Source organism: Marmota flaviventris, chromosome 2 (assembly GCF_047511675.1).
Source record: "Marmota flaviventris isolate mMarFla1 chromosome 2, mMarFla1.hap1, whole genome shotgun sequence".
In the NCBI taxonomy this organism is placed as follows: Eukaryota; Metazoa; Chordata; class Mammalia; order Rodentia; family Sciuridae; genus Marmota; species Marmota flaviventris.
In genome coordinates, this window is record NC_092499.1 from 104,138,491 (window position 1) to 104,162,061 (window position 23,571).

At 34.5% G+C, this 23,571-nt stretch overlaps 1 protein-coding gene across 10 annotated transcripts in view; it reads left to right on the forward strand.

Moving 5' to 3' along the window:
- Tcf12 (transcription factor 12) overlaps nt 1–23,571 on the forward strand; it is a 348,998-nt gene that overhangs the window by 251,289 nt on the left and 74,138 nt on the right. For all 10 annotated transcript variants that reach the window (XM_071608299.1, XM_071608302.1, XM_071608300.1 and 7 more), the window contains 2 exons: nt 13,059–13,194; nt 18,107–18,159. In XM_071608299.1, the coding sequence (XP_071464400.1) occupies nt 13,059–13,194; nt 18,107–18,159 (189 nt within the window). The remainder of the gene's footprint in view (nt 1–13,058; nt 13,195–18,106; nt 18,160–23,571) is intronic.

Below are 23,571 nucleotides of genomic sequence, written 5' to 3' on the forward strand. Positions count from 1 at the left end.
ATCTCAAAACAAAGAAGAATGAGTACATAGGGGATATTACATAGTGAGAGATTGTCTTCAGTTTTGAAGGGTATAATAATCTAGAAAATGGCAAAATAAGTGGAGCAGGAACATAAGAATGTTGACAGATGTCAAAACTGGATCATGGGTACCTTGTGCTGATTTTTCTACTTTTGTATATATATGAAATTTTCCAAAATTAATTCAGTATTTTGAAGATGTCCAGTTGTAATATATCAGTTCATAAAGTATCACATGCTTAATTTATGTCAAATGCTGTATTGGGTTGTGTGTTAACAGTTAGGTATACATATAGAGAATAGATTGGGAAGAAGGGAACTTATTTGCTACATGTGAAGGCTAGCATTAAAGAGAAAGGGAATAGCTTCAAAGTATTAGAACTCTTCTACAAGTGTTAGGACTACTGACATCCACAAAAGAAAAGAAAGATGACATTCTTTGTCTCTTATAGTTCTAATATTAGTACCCTTGTAGGTATAGCTGGCTCCTTTGTATTCATTGAAGGAAAGGCTCAAAGGCATATTGATTGCACTGTAGGAAAACATTCACAAGGCCCTTTTTAATAGGAAGTTTTTAAATTCAGGCAGTCAGAAAAACTGCTCACTTTGGAGAAGAAATGGTTAAGAGTGTATTCACTACCAATGCCCTTAGAGTCTTCCACCAAGAAATCTATTATTGCATGTTCAGAAGATGACTCCTTTTGAAACCTACAGAACCCTAAAATAAAATAATTTATTGCATGTTTATGATTATTTAAATACCAAATACATTAAAATGGCTTTTATCTGGACTTCATATTTCTTTTATTTCCATGAAGTATTTCTGTCTTGATTTACATCCCATATCTCTCTACCCTGATATTTTGTCATTGGCTGATACAGGATTTGGGAAGAAAGCTGAAAAAAATTAGTGAAAAAGAAATATTAACATAGTAAAATTTCCCTTTGCTACTGATAATTAAAGAGGAAAGAAACTACTGGATTATCATGTTTTAGTAACTTAGTAGTACATAGGTATTTTATTTTCTTTTTTAAGCCAGAAAGATTGGTGATTGCATAGGCAGGGTGCATGTGATGGATGACTGTCATTATCTTCTCAAACCTGCTTGACACTGTAAGTATAGACAGTGATGATTAAATTTTCAAGAAACTGTGTTGAGATTATAAGATTTGGGACTTGTTAAAGAATCAGCTTAACAGTTGGCTAGTAGTGGCTGGTGTGTTTTTATTGACCCAGGATAGGATTAGAAGCATCTTAGGTTTTCTTTCACTTTGTTTCCCTGTACTGTCTCCCCAGCCCCCACCCCTGAATTAATGTATTGTCCAAAGTGTTGGTAATGACTTGGAACTATTCAGGTTGCACAAAGCATTTAATGAAATCTTGTCTTAGACAAAACACTAGAGAGGATCATAATTAATGTCTCATTTTCTGCCAGTTGCTATTGATTACTCATTCAAGATCCCTTTGTTCTCAGAATGATAACAACTGTAGTTTGCATCACTATCTAATGAGATTCTCAGGATAGAATTCTTTAACAGCATGCTGATAATTGCTAACATATCCTTGAAATTTTAATGTAAATGAATTAGCATCATAATACAATTATTTCACAAATGTCAGTGTTTTCCAAATTTTAAATTTATTAGTCTTTTTTAATCATTTGTAGAAAATTAACAGAAGGCTGATATATTACTGAAGCTCAACATGTATTGTTTGCCCTAAGTTCCTCTCACCCTCTGAGATTTTGATTTGATTAGGACTTGAGATGAGAGGCTTCTTTGTCAGTCTTCAGTTCTCCTGTGACAATCTCTGAAACTTCAAATGGATTTACAGCTAAAGCATACTGTGATTTTGTTTTTTGTTTTTTTCAATTTAAAGAATTGCAAATAAACCCTGGGTCACTCCTCTAATTCCAGCTACTCAGATGAGGCAGGAGAATCGCAAGTTCAAAATCAGCATGGGTTACTGAGTGAGGCCCTATCTCAAAATAAAATGAAATTTATAAGGGCTAGGTACACAGCTCAATGATAGATCATCCCCGACTTTAATTCACACTACCAAAAAAAGAAAAATGCAAATTAAAAAAATTATAAAGCTACTATACTGACTTTTCTCCAAGAACAAATTTGTCTCTTCAAACAAAATAAAGCATGGTACTAGGACACATAGAAATTAAACAGTACCTATATTCTGTTTTATCGCAATTATGTTTTATGCCTTTATCCCTTTAATTTTAGCACACTCCCTCCTCAGAAAGATGTCTGTTTTGAACATCTGCTTGCCTTTATGTATTGAAACTGCATACCATTTCAGGAGTATAAAAAAGGCATGAAATTAGGAAATTTTATAGACCGTACACACAGCCAAGGCTCTAGGAGTCCATAATAGATATTTAAATATTTTTGAGGTATGTGATATTAGAATTCTCAGTCTCATTATTCAAGAAAACAAATTAATGATACTTCAAATTTTTAATCATTAAATGGTACTGATAATTTTTGACATAAGGTTAATTAGGCCCTTATTTAATCTGAAGTTATGAATGGAATCAAAGTATATTTAGTATGTGTTTAAACTAATCCATTTAATGATAAAAAGCAGTTCTGAGAAAGCAAGCTTGTTTGTCAAGACTACAGACATTTTCTCCTTTAAGGATAAAGAACATGTAAATTATTATAATGTAATTCTGAACCGTTCTAGCTACTGAACAGTACCATTTATGTAGGATGTTATTTTGCCTTATAAGATCACATTTAGAGTACCTTCCTATTCAATTAACAAGTTCATATTAATAAATGATATTGGCCAAATCTACTATTTTATTAAATTCACATTTGAAAGCAAAATAGTTCTTACACATGAAGAGGGACAGAGAAAACTTGAAAAAATATGTATCAGGTTATTAAAATTCTTTATAAAGAAATGCATATTTTTGTTTACTGGCTAGATCCTTGTCATAATGATTTCAAAGTGTTACTGTAGGTTATACTGCAATTATATGGCTAAATTATATTTTAGGCTATATTAGACTGCAATTATAATTTAGTCTATATTAGACTGCATTTCAGGGTTAGGTATGTTTTTCAGAGATGAGGTTCTAGATGAATATTAAAAATTTATTTTCTAACACTGTGTTAAGAAATGAGTACCATGTCATTTCAGAATACTAGCTCTACCTTGAATAAGATGCATTTTCAGAATAAACTGATTTGCCTAGTCCTGTATCCTCTGGGATATTTGTATTCCTTCTGCCTAAGATACCTCTAGGACAAGATCAGTGGTAATCAATAGTGCTTCTCATTTGTTTTAGGCAGACAGAAAAATCAATATAAGCTGATATCTAATTTTAGTGTAGGAAAATAAAAATATAATAATTTGTTATTTATACTTTGGATTTCCTAAATGTTTAAAGAATCAAAGTAAGAAAAAGTATGTCATTTTTTTACTGATAGAATATAAAAATGTAAGGCTTTTATAATTTAGCCATTGATTTTTTAGCCATATTTTTTATTGGCTTATTAGATGATATTTCATAGATTGTCAAGTCCTTATAGAGAAAACCATGTTCTAAACTTCCTTTTTATTTCTTATAGTGCTCAACTGTTCATTTTAGTGAACAGGATAAAATATGATATTATGTTCTTAAAAAGAAACAACTTCTACATGTTCTTTGCCTAATCATATGGATCATGATATAGTTTGAACAGAGGGCATTAGTTAATGTTATGGTTAAAACGGCTGAGTGAAATACAGCCTCTATATGCATTTTGGCATTAATATTCATGATGGAACAAGAAGACAGAACATTTCTTGTCCATATGTGTCTCTAATGAAGAGAAAAGTTTATTAACACTAAACTTAGTTATAAGTAGGCCTTTTTCCCCTAAGAAGTTTATTTTTCTTTTTCTTCGTATACTATACTCATGTATGCAAAGTATAACATTTTGTATTCTGTAAGTAACTTGGCTTTAGAATTGTAACCCATAAATTAATTTATAAATCACTTACATTTTTTTCAAGTTAGCAATCTTATAAATGTAATTTAGCTTCCTGGACTGCTATAGGAATCTTGATGTGGTGAGGAAAAGACTTTTTAAAACAGACATGGGTGTGACTGCTGTAAACATTTACCGTGATGGTACATTTGAAAATGCACTAGTGAATTCTCAGTATTTTTCTTTTCTCCTAAATTTTTATTTTGAAAAATTACCAACAGAAAAGGTGTAACACAAAAGAAGGATGAAGAGAACAATGAACATCCATGAACTCTTAATCAAGATTCATCAGTTAGCATTTCACCACATTTATGTACTCGGGTTCCTTTTTTTCACCCATGTGTGTATGTTTGTATGCTGTGACTTTATACTCATAAATGTGCATTCACACTTCCACTGAGTGATTTAAGTTGACATTTTTCTGTACTTGATCTCAATTGATATAGTTTGAATCTGTCACATACTTTTTTGCATTTAGCTCTAATTGTCAGTCCTGTCTAAGGGTCTGTCACTATTGCCTGTGTTCTGCCTAATTCCAACATCCTATCTTAATCATAGTCATTGGAAGTTGTAACCCAACAACATTGGATTCAGGGTAGAAAAGGTCTCCTGAAACCTTAGGTCACATACTTAGGACAAAAGATTTGTCCCCAGGAAATGGAAAATAAAAATATCTTTATTCTTGTGGTATTTAGAATGTGGTGATTTGTAAGAAAAATTTAAAACATGAAACTGAATTTTCATATTAACTAAGCCAATAACCATTCTATACACTTGTATTTTTAAACAATTCTGTGAACTCTTTGTAGTTCATTTAAAGAGGCTTATTGATGTTAGATCATTTGTCCAGGATCACTATATCACCCGTCATGATTTGAACACAGAGGAGCTGACTCAAATACCCACACCATTTCCAGGACATTAGTATTTTTGTTTAGTCTTACTTTCTTTTCCTCCCCCTCCCCCCCTTCTTCTCCCCCATCCCTGGGGATGCTTAACCACCAAGGCACATCCCCATTCCTTTTTATTTTACTTTTTTTTTTTTTTTTTTTAAGTTTGAGATAAAATGGTCTCATTAAGTTAGTTAGGGCCTCAATAAATTGTTAAGGCGACTTTGAACTTGTAATCCTCCTGCCCTAGTCTCCCAAGTCACTGGAATTACAGGCATGTGCCACTACAGCCAGCAATGTTGAGTCTTATTTTTAGATATAAAAATGACACATTCCTATTCAATATTTAGGTTATTCCATTCCTCATTACTATAACAATTACTTGACATCTTTAAGAAATAACTCACTGGCTACATTTTATTAATTCTGAAATTTTATCTATCTTTCCTTATTACCCAGGCAGATAAGACTTTCTCTTCACTAGTCTCTAAACTCAGTCTTTTGTCGCACTATTGAAGCATTAGATTAGAGGTCGAAAAATATTTCACAAAAAGGGCTAAACAGTAAATATTTCAGGCTTTGCAAACCATATGATCTCTGTTGCAACACTAAACTCTTCCATTATAGCATGAAATAGCCACAGTCAATACATAAATGAATGTCAAGGATTTTTTAGGAGGGGGAAGCTAATATAAATCATTAGCTTATATTTTGGTAAGAATTTGTAGAAAATGTTGTAAGGAGCATAAGAAACATACAAGTGTCCTTCTCATATCTGTTTATGTGTGTACAATGACCAGCTTTATTTTACTTCCACGTGAGAAAATGCAGATGAAGTAGTAAATACCACAGTTACTTCAAAACATTGTCAGTGAAAGTTAATTTGGTGCTGAGCAGGGAACATCCTTTTGAAAGACCAGTGATGTTTAAAGGAAAGCTTCAAGGTACATGACCCCTGCCCTGATGCATGTGGTAATAATATTTTTCATCTACCATACTATGAACTATATTCTCATCTTGCTATTTAAGGAATGTTGTATGTGCCTAGCACAGCAAAATAAAACAAAAATGCAAAACAGATGTGGCAGTGAAAATTTCAGTAAAATTGTATACTTAAGAATTCCCTGCTCATACCACTCATACAGTTGGGAGGTCCATAGCTCATAGTTTGTTATATAGTCTTTTCATGTATATATTATATTGTCTAGTGATTGAAAAACTCTTTTTTATTTCTGTTTTGTAATGGAATGTATCAGCTCTATCCAAAGAAGAATATACCTTTTGAGGAATATGAAAAAACCATATTCTTAATTATTTCTGAAAGATGTCATAACCATCTTTCAGAAATAATTAAGAATATCAATTACTATGTACCAGGTTTAGTACTTTTTGCTTCATATGTGCTTCAGTATTGTTGAATAAGTTTTAAAGAAACTGAAACGTCAAGGGTCTGGGGTTGTGGCTCAGTGGTAGAACACTTGCCTAGTACATGCAAGGCCCTGGGTTTGATCCTCAACACCACATAAAAATAAATAAGTAAACAAAATAAAAGTATTGTGTCCAACTACAACTAAAAAATAAATAAAAATTAAAAAAAAAAAAGAAACTGAAACATCAAATGAAAACAAAAAGACAACATGGCAGAACTTATGAGCTGCAACAAAGTTATGATCAGAGGGAAATTTATTGTTGTAAATTCCTGCATGTAAAAACCAAAAAACAAAGCAAGCCAGCAAGAGCAGTGGTGGCTGGCGTCTCAGCCTCCTGAGCAGTCTGTGCTACTCAGGGGCCTGAGGCAGGAGGATCATTTGAGCCCAGGTGTTTAAGGCCAGCCTGGGCAACACAGTGAGACCCCATTAAAAAGAAAGAGAAGCAGCACACTTTCAAATCAGTATCCTGACTTTATAGCTTAAGAAAGAAAGAAAAAAAAGAATAAAGAAAAAATAGAATGGAAATAAACAAAATAGGAAATAGAAAACAGAGAATCATCAAAATCAAAAGGTGGCTAAGAAAAAAGAAGAGTCAGATTACTAAAATTGCAAATAAAAATGGTTGATAATACTACTAACTTTACATAAATAAAAAGGATTACAAGCAAATACCATCAGCAATTGTATGCCAACAAATACAGAACCTAAATAGAATGGATAAATCCCTAGAAGCACATGTACCGTCAAGAATCACTCAAGGGCTAGAGTTGTACCTCAGTGGTAGAGTTCTTGCCTAGCATGTGTGAGGCACTGGGTTTGGTTCTCAATACCACATAAAAATAAAATAAAGGCATTCTGTCCATCTACAACTAAAAAAATTTAAAAAAGAATCACTCAAAAAATAAAAAGTCTGAACAGAGCAAAAACAAATAGAGAGAAAATAGGTAATAAAAATCCTCCCAGTTAAGGAAAGTCCAGAGCCAGAATGATTTACTTAGTGAATCCTACCAGTAACTTATTTTTTAAATTTTTTCCTACCAGTAATTTAAAGAAGAAATAACCATATTCCTTTTCAAATACTTCATAATTTATTCTCTGAGAGCAGTATTATATTGATAACAAAGCCAGATAATGATACCATAGGTAAAGGGAAATTGTAGACCATTATATCCTTTTTTAATATTGATGTAAAAATCATTTATAAAATACCAGCAAACAGAAAACAGCAGCATATTAAAAGGATTCTATGCCACAAACAAGGGAGTTAACTTTCATGGTAAAAATGCATTGAACAAGCTAAGAATAGGAGGGAACTTCGTCACCTTAAGAAAAGTCATTTCTGAAAACTACAGCTAATCTCAGACACAATGAACAATGTGAAAACCTTTCCCCTAGACAAGGTTTTCTGCTTTCACCACTTTTATTCAATATTGTATTACACAAGTTCTAACCAGAGTACATAGGCAAGAAAGAGAAATAAAAGACACCTGATTGTAAAAGAAAAAAAAAACTATCCTTATTTGCAAATGATATGATTCTATTTAGAGAAATTCCTGAGAAATACAATAAGGCAATTATAGTTAATAAATGAATTTAGCAGAGTTTCTGGATATAAGATCAACAAAAAAAATTGTATCTTTATAAACTGATAATAAAAAAAACAAAAGTAAAATCAAGAAAATATCCCTATTTACCCTAGCATCCAAATGAATCAAATATTTAGGAATAAATTTAAGCATGAGGTAAGCAATCTGAATACTGGAAACTACAAAGCATTGCCAAAAGAAATTAAAGAACACCACAATAAATGGGAGCACATTAGCTATTAATTGACTGGAAAGTTTAATATTATAAAATGGGCTGGGCATGGTGGTATACACCTGTAATCTTAACCCCTTGGGTCACTACGGCAGAAGGATCACAAATTCAAGGCCAGCCATGGCAATTTAGTGAGACTTTGTCTCATAAAGGGTTGGGAATGTAGGTCAGTGGTAGAGTTCCCCTGTATTTAGTCCCTAATACTGTATATGTATATTAAAATGCCAATATTTCCCAAAGAAATCTGCTGATTCAGTGCAATTCCTGTTAGAATTCCAATGGCTTCCTTTTTCAGAAATGAAATAGCTGATACTAAAATTTATATGGAATTTCAAGAGATCCCAAATAGCAAAACAACATTGGAAAAGAAGAACAATGTTGGAGTAATCTCCCTTTTCAATTTCAAAACTTACTTACAAAGCTACCTAAGTCAAACAGTATGGCACTAGCATAAAGCAGACATGTCAACCAATAGGGTAGAACTGAGATTTTAGAAATAAGCCCAAATGTCTATAGCCAATTAATTTTCAAAAGGGATTCCAACACTACTGAATAGGGAAATAGTATTCTCAACAAATGGTACTGGACAACTAGCCAGCCACCTGTAAAAAAAAATGCAGTTAGACCTTTGCTCACAACCTATGCAAAAGTTAGATCATATCAAAGACCTAAATATAAGAGTTAAAAACCATAAAACTCTAGAGAAGATATAGGGTTGGGCTGGGATTGTGGCTCAGGATATAGGGCTATATTTCCATAATCTTAGATATGACAGTGGATTCTTAAATAGGACATCACAAGAATCAGAAACATGAAAAAATTAGTTATCAAAAATGAAAACTTTATTTATCAAAAAGGACATTTTCAAAAAAAGGAAATTTGCAGAATGAGAGAAAATATATGCAAATCATATATGATAACGATCTGGCATCTAGAACAAATAAAGAACTCTTTTTTTTTTTTTTTAAGAGAGAGAGAATTTTAATATTTATTTTTAAGTTTTCGGCGGACACAACATCTTTGTATGTGGTGCTGAGGATCAAACCCGGGCCACACACATGCCAGGCGAGCACGCTACCGCTTGAGCCACATCCCCAGCCCCTAGAACAAATAAAGAACTCTTAAAATTCAACCACCAAAAGACAATGTACCAATGCCTTTCTACCTAATGGGCAAGGTTTTAAAAAGACATTTTTTTCAAAGAAGGTATTCATATGGCTATTAAGCATATGAAAAAAATGTTCACTATTGTTCATCATTAGGGTCATATGTATCAAACCCACATTAAGATAATTCAACTCCATGCTGTTTTTATTATTGTAGCTCTCTAATATAGTTTAATCTCTGGCATTGTGATGCCTCCTGTTTCACGTTTTTTGCTAAGGATTGCTTTGGCTATTCTGGGTCTCTTATTTTTACAAATGAATTTCACAATTGCTCTTTTCTAGTTTTTTGAAGAATGTCTTGGGATTTTAATAGGAATTGCATTAAATCTGTATAATGCTTTTGGTAGTGTGGCCATTTTGACAATATTGATTCTGCCTATACAGGAGGATGGGAGGTCTTTCCTAAAGTACAAGAAGTAAAATCCAGAGTCAATAAATGGGATGGATTCAGACTAAAAAGCTTCTTCTCCACAAAAGAAATAATCAATAACATGAAGAGATAGCCTTCAGAATGGAAGAAAATCTTTATCTTCATGCACCTCAGATACAGCATTAATCCCCAGGATGTATAAAGAACTCAGAAAACTTAAGACCAAAAACAAATAACCCAGTGAACTGGTTAAGGAACTGAACAGACACTTCACAAAAAAAGAAATTCAATTGATCAACAAATATATGAGAAAATGTTCAACATCTCTAGCAATTAGAGAAGTACAAATCAAACCTAAATTTAACCTCATTCCACCCAGAAAGGCAATCATCAAAAATACAGGCAACAATAAGTGCTGGTGAAGATGTGGGGGGAAAGGTACACTCATACATTGCTGGTGGGACTACAAATTGGTGCAGCCATCTCCTGCAGTTTGGAGATTCTTCAGAAAACCTGGAATCAAACCACCATTTGACCCAGCTCTCTCACTTCTCGCTTTATACCCAAAGGACTTAAAATCCGCATACTAGGGCCGGGATTGTGACTCAGAGGTAGAGCGCTTGCCTAGCATGCATGAGGCACTGGGTTCGATCCTCAGCACCACATAAACAAATAAAATAAAGATATTGTATCCACCTAAAACTAAAAAATAAACATAAAAAAATCCACATACTACAGTGACACAGCCACATTAATTTTATAGCAGCTCAATTCACAATAGCTAAACTATGGAACCAACCTGTGTGCCCTTCAATAGGTGAATGGATAAAGAATATGTGTGTGTGTGTGTGTGTGTGTGTATACACACAAACACGATGGAATATTACTCAGCATTAAAGAATTTTATGAAATTATGGCATTTGCCAATAAATGGATAGAGTTGGAGAATATCATGCTAAGTGAAATAAGCCAAACCCGAAAACCAAATGTGGAATGTTCTCTCTGATATGCAGATGCTAATTCACAAGGGGTTGGGGAGTGCTAGGGAAGAATAGAGTTACTTTAGGTAGAGGGGAGTGAAGGGAATTGAGGGGGTAAACGGATAGGAAGGATAGTAGAATAAAACCGAAATTATTACCTTATATACATATATGGCTGCATGTCCAGTGTTATTCTACAGCATGTACAATCAGAAAAATGAGAAAATATACCCTATTTATGTATGACATGTCAAAGTGCATAAATGCATTCTAATGTTGATCCAATTAGAACAAATAAAAATTATATAAAAATACAAATAAATTTTTAAAATAATCCAGCATTTATGAATGACTATATTAAGAAAACAAGCAGGCAGGACATAATGCCACACTCAGGAGACTGAGGCAGGAGGATCGCAGGTTTGAGGCCAACCTCAGCAACTTAGCCAGGCCCTAAGCAATTTAGCAAGAACCATCAGAAAAATTATAAAGGGCTGGGAATGTAGTTCAGTGGTAAAGTGCTCCTGGGTTCAATCCCCAGTACCCAAAAAGAAGCAAGCAAGCAAACAAAGTAACAAGCATTGGCAAGGGATGTAGGAGAAAGTGGAACCTTGTATGTACCTGGTAGGAATTAAATGCTCCAACCACTGTGGAAAACAGACTGGGAGTTTCTTAAAAAGTTAAACCCAGCTGTGCCACACCCAGGTATATACCTACAAGTATTGAAGACAGATTCTCAAGTAACTTGTACATAAATATTCATAGCAGTGCTATTCTCAGACCAAAACAGGAAACCGATTCAAAGTATTCATCAGTTGATGGATGGATAAGCAAAGTGTGACTTAGCCATATGATGAAGTATTATTCGGCCTTACAAAGGAATGGAATAGTAATATATGGTACAAGATGAATGAACTTCAAAAACATGCTAAGTGAAATAAGCCGAACACAAAAGTTTATGTAACATTACTGCATTTATATGAAATATTCAGAATAGGTAAGCGCAAAGAAACAGAAAGCTGGTTGGTGGTTGCCAGTGCCTAGGGAAGATAGAATAGGGAGGGAGTGACTGCTTAACAAATATGGCAAGGGAGGGTGGTGGGGAGCGGGGAGGTAGTAGTGACTGCTTAATGGGTATGGGGCTTCTTTTGGGGTAACAAAAGTGTTCTGGAACTAAATGCAAAGAGTATGGTGATAGTAGTCAGGCTGTTAAATATATGGTGTGAGGGTAGTGTATGTGCCAGTAGAATCATATCTCTACTTGAGAGTGCCCTCTTAAGTATATTTAGCACACTTTCCCTTTGAGGTCTTCTCTTTCTCTCCTGTTTTTTTAGTTTGTGTGATCCCTTTTCATGTCTATTACCAGAAATCTCCAGAGCCAAATTCTGCCAAACTAAACTCAGTTGCCTTCCAGCAGGGTCTCTGGGTTAGTATTTCATGGCTGCCAAATCTGAATTTCATGAGGTCACATAGCATATATCAGAGTTCTCTCATCTCCCTTGTCATCTTGATGGATTTCTTTTATCACACTTTTGATGTGTTGACATTAGAAAAGTTAGCAAATTCATAGATTGACAGACTTGAAATCTGAGAAAGATAGAAATGGATGATTATTGCAGACCAAATAGTACTGTGGCCCTCAACATAGTACAAGATGAATTTTATCAGAGATCAACAGTGAGTCTTGTACTCAAGACCAAAATGCATAAACTGACCAAGTACAATATGGAGGGGCAAAAGAGCAGCAGATGCAGCAAAATGAAGAGCCAGGAATTAGGATCATTCTGAACCTCTCAATGTGAGATAACACAAAGGGATTATGTGTACTGTTGAAAACTATTCCACACTAATCAGGCCAGATCTGGGCATTGTCTTCCATTTGATTTTATAAGAAACTTGGAAAAACTGAAAATAAACCCACAGGATGGTGTCAGAAATGAGGAGGAAGACATTAGAGCCCATCCAATGAGATTCAAGTGAAAAAAAAAACACTTGAAAAGATTGGCAGTCATCACACAGTGAAAGCTATCCAAAAAGGAAAAGAACCAACGAGCCAACTGCCTTTCATGATCACGAAAGCATTCAAAGTCTAGGTGACCACTTTCAAAAATATTCTTGATGATTAAAGAGTGGAATCACATAGCCACTTACCTGTCTTTCAACCCAAAGATTAATTACATAATTACCAAAAAGCAGGCAACCGGAGGGAAGAGAAAAATGAAAATATAGGCTAAAAATCAATGATCTAATTGAAGTGAAAAAGTTCTTATTAGGTGCTTCCTAAGTTCAAGGCATTACCAAGGGTACTATAAGTGATTCAGAAGTAATGTCCAGGTTTGGGTCAGTATTAACAGAAAGATGACTTGTTTCCTTGGCCTTGTTTTATAGTCTAGTCTCCTGAGACAAGATCTAGGACTTGGGAGTCCAGCGCAGCTGTCTTCTTCAGGAAAACCTGGAACACCCTACTACTCATTCTCTGCCACAAGTTCTAGGAGAAGACCACTCCATGACTCTGCAGCACTTGGTGAGTATTTTACACAGCAAATCCCATCTTCCAAATGTTTCGCTCCACCCCACTCCTATTTAGTCTACCCCTGACTGACTATGCCTTTCTTTTCTTTTTTATTTTTAATATTGATTTTTTTAGTTATAGGTAAACACAATATCTTTATTTTATTTTTTATGGGGTGCTGAGGATTGCATGCTAGGTGAGTGCTCAGAGCCACAACCCCAGCCCCCTGACTATGCTTTCCATTGGAAAAAAATTTCATTTCTTGTTTATCATGTTAATGGTGGTCAGTGTTTATTTGTCTACAAATGATATACAGGTTGGGCATTCCTAATCCAAATATTTGCAATCCAGAATTGAAGTTTTTTGAATGCCAGTGTGATACCACAAATGGAAAGTTCCATACCATCATGACCTGTATAATGCGGTCACAGTCAAAATACGGGCACATTAAAAACAGTGTGTGAAGTTACCTTCAGACTGTAGGTAAGATGTACATGAAGTATACGTGAATTTAGTGTTTAAATTTGGATCCCATCCCAAAATATCTCATTTTACATGTGCATATATTGCAGAATCTGAAAAAACCTGATATTCAAAACACTGGTCACAAGCATTTCAGATAAGGGAGACTCAACCTACATCCATTAGATAGATATGCAGTATATGAAATTATCGAAATTTTTACTTTTATAAATACATCATAAAATTTTAATTAAAGGTTTACTATGAGTAATTTTGGATGACTCTAATTTTAACATTTCAAACAACCAATTTAATATTTTGCTTTGTCCTTCATATGATGAGGAACTAAATATTTGAAAAATGTGACTTAACCAGTTTTCTTGTAATTGAAATTCCACATTCTAATATTAGCACCTTTTTATTTTTTTATTTTTTGGTGGTGCAAGGCAAGCTCTCTGCCACTTAAGTTACAACCCTAACATAATACTTTTTTTTTAACTAAAATTGAAATAATATTGAACTATTTACAAAGTGATTTTATGGACATTCATCTTAGCAGTATTATAGTCCAGTTAATCAGTGAATATAATCTTAAATTTAAAATAAAAACTGAGACTTAAAGAAGACCCATTCATATAATTAGTAAGTGACTTACCCAGTATAAAATTTTAAGATTTTCTCATTCCAAATCCAATGTTTGCTGCATATTAATTACTCCTACTCCCCAACATGCTATGTTGCCCAGGCTGGGTTTTTAATTGTTTGTTTGTTTTCATGATAGGAATTGAATCCATAGGCACGCTAACTGAGCAACATTCCCAGCCCTTCTTTTTTATTTTGAGACAGGGTCTCCCTAAGTTGCTAATAGCCTTGCTTAGTTGCTGGACTCGGACTCAAGGTCCTCTTGCCTCAGCCTCCCAAGTTGCTAATTTTATAGGCTTGGGCCACCATACCTAGCCCCAGGCTGGTCTTGCACTCACAGACTCAAATAGTCCTATAGCCTTGGTCTCCAAAATAGTTGGGACTACAGGTATGTGTCCCCACACCCAGCCCCACTTTCTTTGAACTGATATAAAATTAATCGCATTAAGGTGTACCAATAGAATGCCATACAGTACATTCACAGTGTTGTGTAGCTCTCACCTCTGTTTCATTCCAAAATATCACTTCAGAACTACCGCCTTCTCCTTTTTTAGCTTTCTTCTTTTATGTCTTAATACATAACCTAACCAAGCTAGTCTGTTCTCTCTTGCTGCTTACAGCAAGCCTCAGATGTTCTTTGAAGTCTTATCCAATCTATTTTTAAATGTCAGAATTCTTGGTGATTCCTACCAAAGATCCTTTATACAAAAAAATTTAAAGTTTTAAAACATGTTTATATTAAAGTTAGGCCACCTTTTAAAGCAAATAAATAATATAAAGGATGTCATACTTATTGCATAGTATTCATTGAATGACTCTGTCTGTCTTTTGTAAGACCTAAATATTTGTGGTCTCTAGGCCATGTTTGGGGTATGTATAAAAGGACACAGTGATGGAGTCTTACATTCAGTATAGAAAACTGTAACTAGATGTACCCGCATCTCAGTATCATAGATGATTTAGTGTGTATAATGTTAAGAGTCAGCCCTGATGTTTTGGATGGTTATATGATAAACTGTAAAATAAATTTCTGCATCTGTACTCTGGTTTCCTACCTAATGTATTGTGGTAGGAACATTCACTGGAGTCTATATGTATCAGTGGCGCTATAAAAACTATCTTGTTAGTATACTGTGTGAGCTCTTGCTGTGACAAAAAGCACTAATATAGAACAATATACTATTACTGAGAGTTCAAGAAGAAAAAAATCAACTGTTGAAATAACTAAGAAAGAATGGGATAGATTTTATAAAAATCTAGACTTAAAATTCAAGCTTTTTGTAAATTAAAGCTTGTATCTTCTTCATTTTGATTATGATGTACTTACTGTTGATCATCTCTGCCATTCTAGATATGGTGCTATATACACACTCCATCTTTCAAAAACTCAAGATAGTAATGTTAACCTCACGTTAAAAATAAGGATCCAAAACTCAAAGGAGCTAGTAATTTACCTAAGACTGAGTGGGGAATGTGGTGGTTCTCTTGGTTCCCAGGGAGGCCCATCCACCTTCTGTGTGGGTTATTTATTGAGCAATTACTACATATCCCATTGTTATTTCTTAGTCTTAGCTATTTTTCTTAACATTGCAGTTATTGATAAATTCTGTTTAGAACAACTTTGGAGATCTACAGAAACCTCAGCATCTTCTCAAACCATTTAGATGCTCTAGGAAATCAACATTTTGCAAGAATAATATCTGATTAACCTCTTTGCATATATGAGGGAACTGAAGCTTAAAGAGATTTAGTAACCTGTTCTATATCACACAGCTGTAATAGCTGAAATTCAGATTCTGCCAGCTTACTGTCTAAACCAGTTTCCAACTTCCCAAAAGTGAACTGTGCATCCAAGGTTAAGACTTTAAATCAGCCATTTTTATGTGATTGCATAGTGGCAGCTAATGGCAGGTAAAAACTAGCAGCAACTAAATGCAAACTAAAGCAACGTCTTCTGTTAGTAATGGCCCCAACTCCAAACTAACAGGAACAGTTGACTGTTGTAGTAAAAAAGTGTGACTTTTGCTCAAGGAATTCTGTAGTAGTTGTAAAGAGTTGGGCTTCAAAAATACTTCACAAAGAAAGTTTTACAAATACAGAGCATGCCAGTGTTGCTTATCTTTGGTATTTCTGTTTTAAGGAAATGTAGGCTATGTCTTGGGTTAGGGACATAGGTGCTAATGAATACATTTTCTCCCTTTTATTGTATAAATTTTTTTCTACAGGCTACTTATAAAGTTGCTTTTTTTAGCTTCATAGCCTTCTGGGACACTCACTATAGAGAATTCCCAGCCCAAATATAAATGGGCCTCATTCTTTCTAAAACTGCATATTTTATTGTGTTTAGGACCTAGGAAAGTACTGTACTTGATTCTTATTTTTACAGTTTTCAAAAATGTTATATTATAAATTAGCCTTCTTATGTGTTCTCTCTTCTTAATAGTGAACCCATTTAAGAATTCTTAATATATCTTAGAAAGAAATATACTTTCTCCATCTACTTATTTACTGGAAATAAATAAGGCATTCAAGGACAAATTGCACAATAGTGCTAAAGTTGCAGTTTTAACCACACATTATTAATGTTCTTCCTCCATACTGAATGACATTGTGTATGTCAGTGCCTATATTTAATAGTTTATGTAGCATGTCTTGTTGTTATAATACCTTAATTTTTCATTCTTTAAATTTTAACATAATAAATTGTAGCATAGCGTTAGCTCTCTTAGTTGTTATTGTTTTTTTGGTTTTTTGTTTGCTTGTTTGTTTGGTTTTGGTACTGGGGATTGAACCTAGGGCCACTTTACCACTGAGCTATATCCCCAACCCTTTTGTATTTATTTTAAGATAGACCTCACTAAGTTGCTAAGGTTGACCTCAAACTTGTGATCCTACTGCCTCAGCCTCCTGAGTTCCTGGATTAAAGGTGTATTTAAAATGAGCTTTTAAACCTAATTTTTCATTTGATACAGACACTGAAATTGTGTCTCTATTAAGGTAGCAAATTCATGACTTATTTATTTGTTTGTTGGTTGGTTGGTTGGTTTATATTTGGTGCTGAGGATCGGACCCAGTGCTAGGCAAGTATTCTACTGCTGAGCTATAACCACAGCTCTGAGCTGAAGGATTTAAAAAAAAAAGTTTTTTAAATTTATTCTAATTAGTCATACATGACAATAGAATAATACATTTTGACACATCATACATAAATGAAGTATAACTCCAGCCCCAAAAATACTTATTTTTGTTGTTTCCTCTCGTTTTACTTCATTGGCTGTTATCTTCCCAGACTTATACGATATACATTCCAAGTTTTTTTGTTGTTTTTGTCACACTGGGGGTTAAACTCAGGGACGATCTACCAGTGAACTACAGCCCTAGTCATTTTTTATTTTTATTTTGAGATGGACCCAGGCTGGCCTTGAACTTGCAGTTTGCCTGCCTTAGCCTCCTCAGTTGCTGGGATTATAGGCTTGCACCACTACGCCTGGTTGTTGTTTTGAGATGGAGTCTCACTTTGTTGCCCGGGCTGGTCTTGAACCCATGAATTCATATGATCCTGCTGTCTTAGCTTGCTGAGTTGCTGGGATAACCATTACCCCAGTTGTATTTTAGAATGTACCATGTTATTAGAATAACTTGCTATATACCAGTTAAAAGAAATGAAGTGCCCATTTTTATATTCCTTTGCTCGCTCTGAAATATTGAAGACAAGAAAGGCATTAGGGGAACAATTATTTCCTATTCATTTGCAGTTTGATGGGGGTTTTTTCCTACTATAATATATACGTTAATTAAATATGTTGTTTTCCATGTGCAGATCCTTTGCAAGCAAAGAAAGTCAGAAAGGTGCCTCCCGGTCTGCCTTCTTCTGTGAGTACCCACTTTTCTGACTTGATAACAAATAGATTGATTTCAAGTGTTCAGTGTTTGCTTGTTACAAGGGTACATTCGATTGGTGCCAGTGGACATAGTTCACAAAGTAACTATTCAGTACTTAACAAAGTCATTGATTGAATAAACCCACATTTAGTGTTAGGCTTTTAGATTTCTCAGCAGTGATTTGTAGTTTACTCATATGTTCTTACTCCATGTCCCTGTCATTTGAATTCCCCTCTTGGGAAGAGGACTAGGCCAGTGGCTGTCAAAGAAGATCTCCTGTACAGGTCTTTTGATGTTTAATTAGTCATTATGTTGCTGAACAGGAGGACAGACAGAGATTAATAGCTGAGAATCTTAGAAATTTACATTTGTAATAATCCCAATGGAGCTAAAGACATTAAGATTCGGAGGACATGTTCAGCTCAGCTTGCCTCAGTAGGACTGAGGTTATTAATATGCATAAATCACCAAGTCAGATGTTCATTGTGAAGCCCTTGTGGATTTTAAAGCCTTCATTAAGCCTTTCCTAACTTCAGCCTAGCATCAGGAAAGCTTTCAAGCAACTAGTTTGTTGATCCCTCTTTGCTCAAAAATGTATCCTTTGAGAATAAAGGGCTTTGATGAAGGAGGTTGGAAAGGTTTGGTGGAACAATCATTAATGACTGTGATAGTCTAATACTATTGGGGGGTGCTATTTTAATATACTTTATTCTTTAAAGGAGCAAAAGGATTTATAATTGAAGCTACATCATAAATGTACCTACAATTTAAAAATCTCTAGTACAGAGAAGGAATTTTTTTTCCCCTCTCCCTTTGCTTAGAACAAATGGGGAGTGAAGCTGTTGAATTGAGGCCCTGATGCCTTGTAGGGTACATCTCTTTGTTGTGTAAATGGATGTTGGGCTTTTATTTGGCAGTACTTAACACATGGGCGCAGGTGCTGCGGGATGAGTCACAGCTCATCGAAGTATAGACTGAAAGGAATATCCGGCTTGGCAAGTAGTAATCTAGAAGTAGCAGCATGGGTCTGAGCTTTTTATTTTTTATTAAGGCTAAACTAGAGATATCATCTTTTTGGTTGTTTGCCTTCCTTCTTTCCTATGTTCTTCCCCCGCCTTTTCTTCCGTGTGATATATAAAAAGTAGAATTTGAAATCCTCTTTGAAACTCAGTTCCAGATGGAACTGAGTTTTACGCAGCCTAGGGCAGCTGGGCTCTGAACCTGCAGTTTACCTGGAAGGTTGGATTGCAGCTGCAGACATTCTTAAAAGCTTTTGCTTGCATAAGCACTTGGGCCCACTAGAGGCTGAATAGCTGCTTGATAAACAAAATGAACACAATGCTTCAAATCATTATTCCCGAAGACAGGAATTTTTTTTTTTCAACAACAGCTAAAAATAGTCCAGCAATTTACATTTTAACAGTTGTGTGCTATGCAAGGATAGGTGGCTCAAACAGTATAACAGATGATTTCAGTTAGATTAACAGAAATCATATTAAAACTGGCAGACTGCTAAAGCATGTAAGTGTGCAGTTTTCTTATAATTTATTACTATAATTCTATGGGAATAATAAAAGTTAAATTACATGTTAATATTAGTAGAACTGCATAGGTTTTTTTTTAAAAAAGATAGTAAATTTAAACAACATCTTATTTCTTCTGAACCTAACATTAATCTTAAAACAACATATTCTCAGATTTCATAGTTCTGTTTGTTTTAGATATTGGTTATGGAGTTCAGGGGTGCCTCCCACTGAGCTACATCCCAGCCCTTTTATTTTTTATTTTGAGATGTGGTCTTTCTTGTTAAGTTGCCAAGGCTGGCCTCAATCTTTCTCCCTCAGCCTCCTGAGTAACTGGGATAGCTATGCCCACTATAGCATTTGCCCACTAAATTCAGCTAGTTCTTTCATTTTTAAAACAAAAAGGAAAAATGGAAAGAACAGTCAGAAAAGAGACAGGTAGTCATCAGTATTTCTTACATTCATAATTATTACAGCATTTGCTACTTGAAAGTATTTCTCTGTATTGTCTCAGGTGTCCAGGAAAGGAAAAGCCACTGAATTCTGATATTTGAAAAACCATTAGGAAATCTTACAAGTCACTACTATATTTTTCTCTTTACTTAATAAAGTATAGATTGAAATCTCAGGGTTTTAAAAGACAAAAAAAAAAAAAAAAAAAAAAAAAAACCTATATAGAGCAGATACTTTGAAAACTAATAGAAAAATAACATCTAAGAATAATTATATTATTTACCTTCTTAAAATTAAGAGTTTATAGTTGTGATTTTCTGTTTGAATGCTTTTACTGAAAAATGTACACTTTGTAAACATTGAACATTGTGAATTGAAAAGTGAAAGTTTATAAAATGAAAATGGAATGTGTATATTTTATAATGATTAGAATAACATACTAACTACAACTTTTGAAAGTAATGTTCGGAATTCAGAATTGCCACTCATCCAGACTTTGAGTGAAGCGTGTGAAGTTGTGTACCAAATGCTTTGGTAACAGAGCCTTGGGAAGTACTAGTGACTTCTGGAAGAGTTGACAGTTAAGCTTTATCTGGGAAGATAGAGTAGCAGTTCATCTACTAAAGAAGGGGAAGATAGGCCAGACAGGTAAAAGGCAAAGGTGTAAAAAAACTAACAAGTTCAGGGTACATCTAGAAGTATAGCATTGCTAAATTTTGTACGAGATGCAGCTTTTATAATTTCCTACTACAGACCTAACCTCCCACTCCAGTGCACAATTGAGGAACACATAAGATCAGTCTAGATATGAGAAGAGATAAGCTGTCATAGCATGGCTCTCCTGGCCAGTAGCTACAGAAGGTATTTGTAACTAACTTAAGGTTATCTGAAAGTTTCTAAAAAGCGTGGATGATACTTTGACTTTGCAGATGGTTTTTCTTCCTTTTTAGGGTTCCCAAACCTCACCTCTCATTTCTTTAACTCCAGGTCTAGTTTTTGTTCTTTATGTCTACACCAGCTGTTCCTGTTTTTTAAATCTGTATCAGATTATTGCTAAGATACAAGGTTTAAGAGAATTGTCCTCCCTCCCCACCTAGTGATTGAAACCAGGGGAGCTCTACCACTGAAGTACATCCTCAGTCCTTTTACTTTTTTATTTTGACATTGTCTTAGTTGCTCATGCTGACCTCAAACTTGTAATCATCCTGCCTCAGTATCTCAAATTGCTGGGACCACAAGCATGTGCCACCATGCCCAGCAGGGGAAGAGAATTGTAAACCACTGGGCAGTGGTTGGGGACAGTTTTATTCCCCGCCTAGTAATTTGTAAATTAAAAAAAAAAAAAAAAAAAGGAAGCATTTGCAGCATATTTGTTAGCATCCTTTATAGACTTTATTTTACTGTTAGTGGCGCAGGACTTCCAATTGTGAGGAATTGTGTTAACCATTATTTGTATCATCTAATCTTTGTCACACAGTTCTGTAATTTACCCTACAAATGAGGAACTTAAAACTCAAAAGACATAAATAACAAAATCACACAGAGGGCAAAGATTGTAATTAATTTAAGATTAAAGACCATTTTCTTTTTATTTTGAGTGTTAAAATATATTACCTATCTTGGTTTACTCATAAAATATCTTGTTTAGTATGTTAAATTTAAAATATTGTTTATTCTGTCAATTATGCTTTTACTGATCAAATTGTTTTTAATTAGCTTTTTTATTTTATAACTTTGGAGGGAGTTGCTTTTGATTCTGTGAACCTGGTGGGGGTGGGGTTGTTTGTTTTTCTGGTGCTAGGAATACAGTCCAGGGCCTCATATATGCTAGGAAGCACTTTAGCCCTGAGCTTGATTCCCTGCCCTGAATCTCAATGTTTCTATATGTAAAAGGAGAGAAAAATGGGTATCTCAGATGTTGTGATAAAAGTATCATGTACCTAACATTTGCCTAGTGTGTCATATATATCCAGTAAATGTTCCTTCCTTATTTTATCTAGTTCCTACCACTATAACCTGAAATTTTTTTTAATATTTTTTTTTCTAGAGAGATAGAGAATTTTATAATATTTATTTCTTAGTTTTCAGCGGACACAGCATCTTTGTTTTTGCATGTGGTGCTGAGGATCGAACCTGGGCCGCATGCACGCCAGGCGAGCACGCTACCACTTGAGCCACATCCCCAGCCCTGAAATTTTTTAAAAAGACTTCATATTTCATTTTCAGCATACTTTGTTGAAAAGCAAAGAATATTTGAAAACAAAAGAAAGGATAAATATAGTGGAAGAAAAGTGATGTTACCTATACTTGTCTATGTAATATAATATACATGTCTGGCACACAGTGAGTATATAATAAATTGTAGCTGATTTTTTTTTTTTTTTTTTTGAAAGCATTCATTTACAGGAAAGGAACCTACAAAAAGAGCATATTTGCTTCCTAGAATTTATCCTACCTTTGTTTTCTGGACTCTTGAGAGTGTTTTCTCCCCATCCCGCTTTATTTTTATCATTGATTGAACATCTTTATGGCCCTCTGAGGCATTTCAGAAGGAGAGAACTTTCTCTGTTCTTTATGCCTTATTTCTTAACTTGATGTTTGTATTTCCAAACATAGATAATTTTCTTTTATATGCTGCAGAAGATACAGAACTCCCAAGTAAGAAAGAAGCTAGATTTTATCACAAGATATCTTTCCCAGAGAGTAAACACTGAGATAAATTCCAGAATGCCTTCCTAGTTCCAAATACCTAAAGTTGTGTTCTTGTTCCATAGCATTTGAAAGTATCTTTTCAACATGCAATCTTAACTTCATCAAAACAGTATGTTACTAGTTTTGAATACTACTGGGTTGCAGTCCCATGCAAGGCTGATGACAAAATTATTTGTTTCTTAATCAAATGTCATGCCATCCTTTGCCCATGTTTTAAATTGTATACACATATCTTCCCACAAAAAATACTGTTTGTTATTTGTGGGTTAAACTTGCAAGATTTATTTACCATTCCATCCCATCAAGAAAAGCTTTTATTCCCTCTCCCCAAGGAATTTCATTATTTCTGAGATGAATCGGAACAGATTGAACTCCACTGTTTCTTTCTTTGAGCAAAAAACAGGTACAGAGTTCTGTAGCCTTATAATTGGTGATTCTAGTGAGAATTTAATGTGTTAGTCTCCCAAACATTTCATGAGATTTTATTTATTTAGTAATAGCTTTTTTCTTTTTCTTTTCTTTTTCTTTTGTGGTACTCAGAGTTGAACTCAGAGCCTTGCTTTTGAGCTCTCTAGGCAAGCTCTCTATCACAGAGCCTGCTTTTTAAAATTTAATATGAATTTGAGTCAGCATTAAAATTGAAAATTTAGGGACACCTCTTGATAATTGGAGAGATTATGAGGTGTTCCTGAACCACAAAGACCATTACACCATG